At 18.7% G+C, this 7,500-nt stretch overlaps 3 protein-coding genes across 3 annotated transcripts in view; 2 read left to right on the plus strand and 1 right to left on the minus strand.

Moving 5' to 3' along the window:
- Positions 1–84: 84 nt before the first annotated feature.
- PRSY57_1136100 (hypothetical protein) lies at positions 85–2,292 on the plus strand (the record flags this gene model as incomplete). Its single annotated transcript, XM_012908323.2, has 1 exon — positions 85–2,292. The coding sequence occupies one exon, from the start codon at positions 85–87 to the stop codon at positions 2,290–2,292; it is 2,208 nt and encodes a 735-aa protein (XP_012763777.2).
- Positions 2,293–3,295: 1,003 nt separating this feature from the next.
- On the minus strand, positions 3,296–3,902 carry PRSY57_1136200 (hypothetical protein; the record flags this gene model as incomplete). The annotated part of the gene is made up of 2 exons (XM_012908324.2): positions 3,296–3,690; positions 3,842–3,902. 2 exons carry the CDS (start codon positions 3,900–3,902, stop codon positions 3,296–3,298), a joined length of 456 nt encoding a protein of 151 aa, XP_012763778.1.
- Positions 3,903–5,690: 1,788 nt separating this feature from the next.
- Positions 5,691–7,500, plus strand: part of PRSY57_1136300 (hypothetical protein) — a gene marked incomplete at both ends in the record, with an annotated part of 2,484 nt that continues 674 nt past the window's right edge. The window contains one exon of the mRNA XM_012908325.2: positions 5,691–7,500. This exon is cut by the window's right edge and continues 178 nt beyond it. Coding sequence (XP_012763779.2) covers positions 5,691–7,500 — 1,810 coding nt within the window.

Raw genomic sequence — 7,500 nt, forward strand, 5'->3', positions numbered from 1 at the left:
AAAAAAAAAAAAAAAAAAAAAAAAAAAAAAAAAAAAGGGAACCCTTCTAAATGTACTTTTATAAAAAAATACATTCTTACAGAAATGGCCACTAGGAAGAAAGAAAGATATCATACAACAGGAAAAGGAAACAAAACTGATTTTTATTTTAATTTAGATGCATTTGAAAATATAAAGAGCATAACAAATAATAATGAACAAAAAACTGATGAGAAAATTTCAAGCAGTACATATAAATCATACAGTGATAATGATAATGATGGAGTATCATTATATTCAAAAAAAAATATGCTATTTAATGAAGCCAATATAAATGTACGCAGAAATAATTATAATAAGACTTGTGAAAAACATGAAGAAAGATCGAATAATAGGCCCATGATACAGTTGAACAAAATAATGAGTGAAGAGGATAATACATATTATAAAGGTACATGTTGTAAATTTAATGATAATAAAGGAAAAAAGAAAATAGATAAAGATAAAGATAATCATAATATTTATAATAAGAAAAATGATGTAGTAAAGAAATATAATTTGGATGAACTGTGGACATATTTAAATCATGTACACAATGCAGAAGATAGTAGATTGAAATATAAAATTAATGAAATTATGGAAAGGAAAAATTCTTTAAATAATAATAATAATAATAATAAAGAAGAAGATAATGATTATACGGAAAAGATAAATAATGTAAATAATACATATAATATGAATAATAAAAAAAGAAATCATATAAATAAAAAGAATAACGATATATCATATAAAAATAATTTTAATGATAAGAATTATTTTAATTATGAAGAATATAAATATATAGTAAAATATATATTACCATCAATTGATGATAAAAAAATAAAATATTCTTGGTCTATATTAAAAGAGAATATACAACCTCAAAATGAACAATTAAATCATAAAGATATATTCAAATTTATAAATGAAAAAACAGGAAATGAAGAAAGTAATTATGTGAATAAGATAGTTTGTAGTAAGTTAAAAAATAAAATGTTAAAATATAATTTCAGTCCCTCAGATGTTCAATTAAAAACAATAAATTATATTGACACTATCAGATCAAGGGCTTGTGAATTTTCCAAACATTTTAAAGATCTTATAACAGATAATGAGTTGACCGAATTATTTAAAGAAAAGGAAAAAATTAAAAAAGATGATTTAGAAAAAGAAATTGTACATATAATAAATGAAAGATTAAAAGATGAAAATATGGTATATATTCAGAAGAAAGAGGAAACAAATAAAAATAAACATAAAAATGATGACAATATGTTATTATCCATTTCGATTTATAATAATATGAAAAGAAAAAAAGAAGGGCTAACAGATTTTAACATAAAGGCATATATATCAACATTATTAACAAATAAAAATGATGAAGTATATGTAAAAGATTTTATAAAAAATCTTCAAGTTGATTATGATTTAATTAGTAATGAAAATATAAATGTAAAAGATGCATATGATTTTTATTCCAGAAATATACCACCAACTGAAATGATTAATAATATAAATAATAATATGGATGAACTAAATAAGGACGAAATAGAAAGGGCAAAATTTTTAATAGAAGAAATTGATTATTCAGTGAGAAATAATTTCAAATCTAATTATATAAATACAAATACTAATCATAAAAATATAAAATTGAAAATATTAAATGATAAAGAAAAATCCTATTTATCTTTATATGAAATATTTAAACATTTAGATAATGATAAAGACAGTTATATAACTAAAGACGATTTAATTAAAAGTGTTAATAAATTGAAATTAAAAAATATATCTAATAATGATATTAATATACTTATGAAATATATGGATAATGAAAAAAAAGGTTATATAAATGTAAATGATTTTTTAAAAAATTATGAAATGGAAGAAAAATCTATGTTAAATTGGATTAAAAATACAAACAAGCCATATTTTGATTTTGTATCTAATTTAAAAAATAAATCACATGAAAGATCTATTAGTGAAAAAATTAAATATAATAAAAATGCTTCTATAGCTAAAAAATATAATGATGTTATAAATAATTATAATTTAGAGTTAGATCCACATTGTCCTTCATATATTATAAGAGAAAGAATTAGAGAAAATTTTATTGCTAAAAAAGAAGATTTTATAAATAAACATAAAAAAGCATCAAGGTTTCATTTAACAAATTATAAAAATACAAACAATTTAATTGAACCTGTGACCAATTCAGATCTATATATGAATGATAAGTTAAGGTTCAAAACTACATACAATATGAATTATAATTAATATTTAATATGTAAGAACAGCAAATGAAAATAAAATAAAATAAAATAACACATATATATATATATATATATAATATTCCTTTTTGTGTTTTATCTTTTTGTTTATTTCTATATATTTTTTTAATACTTATAAAATGTCTCCTATTTTTAAATTTATTTTGAATTATTTTACTATGTTTTATAATATATATATATATAGGTGGTACATTTTGATGTTTACGTATGTATACGGAAAAATGTTGTAATGAAAAATAAATAAAAATAAAATAGAATAAATGAAAATCACAAAAAAAAAAAAAAAAAAAAAATCAACAATATAAATAAACAAAGAATTATTTTAATGAATATGCATTTGATTATTAATTATTATATTTTTTTTTTACTTTTTTTTTTAATAAAACACCTATAAAAAATTATGCTGTAAATATAAAAAAATAAAAATAAAAAATGAAAATACTTAAATGATTATCAAGTAATACTTAGAGAAAAGTACGTATGAACTTATGTAAAAGAAGACGTACCTAGAAAAATTACAACACAATAATAATAATAATAATAAAAAATACTTATAAAAAATATTAATATGTATATTTTAAACATAATAATATAAAAATTGTAAACTAATGACTACAAAAAATATATATAAAATAAAAATAATAAATTGAAATAAAATGATATCGTTGAAAGGAAATTATTAAAGTTAATGTTTAAAATATAAAAAATACGTATCTATATTATATATATGTATATATTAGAGATTAAAACCAAAGGTGTTAAATCATAAAAAAATAAACAAATAAATAATTAAAATAGAATAAAATAGGAATAATAATTTCAATATGATAATATAATATTGTCAGAAAAAAAAAAAAAAAAGAAAAGAAAAAACAAATGAATCATTACTTGTAATGTTTAAAAAATAGAATAAAAGTATTTAAATACATATATTATATATATATATATATATATATATATATATATTTTGCAAGGATGATAATTTCTTCTTATGGTACAAGGACGGAATAATATGGTACATATAAAGCACTTGTTGGAAAATAATATGATTCAGTTAGTGGTACATATGTAGGAATATATTTTTCTTTCTCTGAACAATCACATTCTTTTTTTTCTGTTCCTACATTATCTTTTTTTTTTTCGTCTTCTGACTCTTTGTTATTGTTCTCTTTTAGTACCTTTTCTTTTTTTGTAGTACGTACTAAACGAGCAGCAGAGGGATAATAATATACATAGTAGTAGTAATAAGGGTAATAATAAGCTTCTGGAGTTAAAGTATATTTCTTACGAGAACCAAAACAGCCTACTGACTTTTTTTTGGCTACATATTTCCATGATATGTTTAGGGGGTAATATACAGCACTGGTACCAGCTTTCTTTGGTTCTGTACATAAAAAAATAACACAAATTAATGAATATTACATGTTTATACAAATGAATTCTTACATATATTTAATAAAACATTTTAAGAATATAATATATATATATATATATATATATATATATATACATTATTCTCTTTTTCAGTGACTTACTTAAGTAGACATACTCGTAGCTGTCGTATACTAAAGGTTCAACGGAATATGTGCTGCACATTTTGAATTAATGTATGTATTTATGAGTTTGTTGTTTATAAATAAGTAAATGAGAGTTTTATTAAAAATTAAATATTTACTTCAAAATATTCTACTTATTTGTAAAAAGTATATATGAGAAATTAAATTTAAAATATAATACTTTTGAACAGTGTAAATTTATATTATAAGGTTATTTTTTTTTTTATTTTATGTCTTTTTTTTTTTTTTAATATAATAATAAATTATATATATTATTCAGAAGTAATTATTTAATGAGCTTTTTTTCATATTAAAAATATTGAGCAAATTATTCTGTTATTTTTTTTTATTGAAAATATTTAATGAAACCAAAAGAAACAGGAGAGTGAAAGAAAAAAAGAAAAAAGCCCAAAAAAAAAAGGAAAAAAATGAATTATTATATTAATATAAGATCATCTTATAATTAATAAATAAATGACACACACACACATACACACAAAAAAAAAAAAAAAAATGTATTTAAATGAGCCAACAAACATTAAAAGATATTTGTACACATTTATTTTATACTTGTTAAATTATATAATTTTCAATTGAATTCAATAAAATTCAATTTTTATTTTTTTCTATTTTGGCTACTTACAATGTTTCATAATTTAACATACGTGCATGCATATATATATATAGAACAACGAACAAGGAAGAAAATAAGAAAAATTAGACAACATTCATATAAAATGAGAACAATTTAATATGCATACATATATATACTTATATATGTATATGAAATTTTGTTCGAATGTTGACAATGTAATTTTTTTTTTTTTTTTTTTTTTTTTCTTTTTGTTAATAATAGTACATATATATTTATCATGTATATAACCCTTTATGCATTTAAAATGTCAATACTCAAAATTTTAAATATATAATAAAAAAAAAATATATATCTTTTGAATATTTTTTTTTTTTTTTTTTTTTCTTGAAATGTAATAGACATGATATTAATAATGACAATAATATAATTAGAGAAACATATAATTATATTATTCCATATTTTTATAAATACCTTGTTGAAGTTTAATTATGTAGGTAAGATATGATATCATATTTCCTTCAGGTTATATAATATAATATAGGAACAAATTTGCACACAATAATTATAAAAGTAATGTTAAAGTATGATTTATTATATTATTTATATTTATATTAAGTAAAAAATAAAAATGAAGTAAAAATAAGTGAAATAAATAATTTTTCTTTTTATATATGAAAAATGGAATTGTTTAAAATAAAAAAATAAAATAAAATAAAATAAAATAAAAACATCTAAATATTGAAAATATGCGTATATTTATTTCAAAAATAGGCAAAAGAATAAATATATATATATATATATATATACTTTCATAATGTATTCTTTTTTTTTTTTTTTTTTTTTCTCGCTCTTTCTTTATCTCTCTTTCTCTCTGTATATATTTTCTTTTACATAGATATTATTAAGATATAAAATGGATTCCACAATGTGGAAGATAGGGAAAACTGTGAAAATACATACTATAATAATATATATATATTTTCAATATATTATTATTTTATTTTTTTTTTTACTCTTTTTTGTACTTCACATATAAAGGTTCATTTAATTTAAATATCCTTAAAGAATATATAGTAATATATTATATTTCTTTGTGTAAAACTATAAAATGTCCTATTATAAAATTTTCAAAATAGGTCAATGAAATAAAATATGAAATATATATACATATATATGTATGTATGTATGTATGTTTTTACTTATTTTTAAGTGTCCATTTTGTCTTTAAATATAATGCTAAGTGAAAATAAGAATAAGGTAAAATGTTTTATTTACGATTATAATGAAAAATTAAAATTATACATAAAATTAAAAAGATATGGTTTGAATAATTTTGTAATAAATAATTCACAAGATGCAGGGACCCATATAGACAAATGTGTACATTGTCGTGGGAACAAATTTTATGGTATTAAAACATATGATAATTTGATTGAATGTGAAAAGAATAGTTATTCATATATAGTTAACAAAGTATTAGAGAACTATGAGAGTTTTGTAAAATGCTGTGTTCTTTCTTTTTATACTTATAATGACAATAATAATTTAACGAAATTAAATGATGAGTATTTTATAGATAATCCAATACACGTTTCTAAAATAGACTATTTCTCATCTAAAATTATAAAACAGTGTTTTATGAAAATAAATGAATTATATATTAGTATAGAAGAAAAAGAAAAGGAAAAAAAAAAAGATAATAAAAAGAAAATTAGTTATTCCATACAATATTCATATGCACATACTAATAATTTTTTTGATTTGCTTGAATTTTATGAAGATAAGGAATATTTTCATTCGATAAAAAGTTGTACATTAAAAAGAAATAATATTGATAACATAAAAGGTAAGATTAATGTGAATGTAGCTGATATTAGTGAATTAAAAAAATTTAATCAAAAAAACAAGCAAGTCAAATTTACAAATATAAAGAAATTGAAGGATATATTACATACAGCAGATAAGCGTATGAAAGAAATAGATGACATGTTAAGAGGGAAGAACATATATTCTTTTTTTACAGTGATAGCTATAGATATATATGATGAAACAGATGATGTAATTAATTCAACAATAAGTTATAATAAGGAATGTATCAAAGGAAATAATAATAATAGAAGTAAAAAGATTTATTTCATTAACATGTTTTATGATGCTAAAAAAGAAATAAATGCGAATAATAATAGTTTAAAAAAGACATTATTTGAAATGTCTAATATTATAAAATATAATTATATAGATAAAAAATTGAAATTTAATATTTCTAATTATGATATAATATCAAAATTAATGTATGAACTATTTTATGAAATACAAAAGGTACATATAAATATTTATTTGAATTTTACACATAATGAGTTTAAGAATAACGTGGAAGACCTTATAGTTTACTTTATTAATTCTATTGATTATAAAATAAATAATTGTATAATAAATTCTATAAGCAACCTAAAAGAGGAAATAAGTAAAAATGATACATGTAAAATATTGAATGATGGCGAAAAAAAATGTATTCTATCAGAATGTGAAAAAATTGAAAAATATGAAAAAATTGAGAAATATGAAAAAATTGAAAATGTATTATTTAAGAATATCTCTTTAGATGAATATACTAAAAGTTATATTATAAAAAAAGCTATACAGATAATCCCTGATAAATCTATGGATAATTTATTATTATTAAATAAAACTTTTCAACAACATTATATTTTATATGAAGAGAAAGAGAAAGATATCAATGAAAATATATACCATCTAATTAATGAACAAAATGAAATTATGAAAAAATATGAAGAAAATGAAAAGAGATTACAAGATGATATGAATAAAATAATTGATGAAATTCATTTAGTTGATGATAAAAATTTAGAATTAAAAAAAGAAATACAGAAACATGAAGAATTGAAGAAAAAATATATTACACATGAAGAAAATAAAAATATAGAAGATTTAAAAAAATTACATACTCATAATAGTATCTTAGATGAACAATACGAACATTTTTTGAGCTTTAGAAAGGGATCATTTGTTGACGATATAATTT

The sequence above is a fragment of the Plasmodium reichenowi genome, chromosome 11, assembly GCF_001601855.1.
Source record: "Plasmodium reichenowi strain SY57 chromosome 11, whole genome shotgun sequence".
Lineage (NCBI taxonomy): Eukaryota > Apicomplexa > Aconoidasida > Haemosporida > Plasmodiidae > Plasmodium > Plasmodium reichenowi.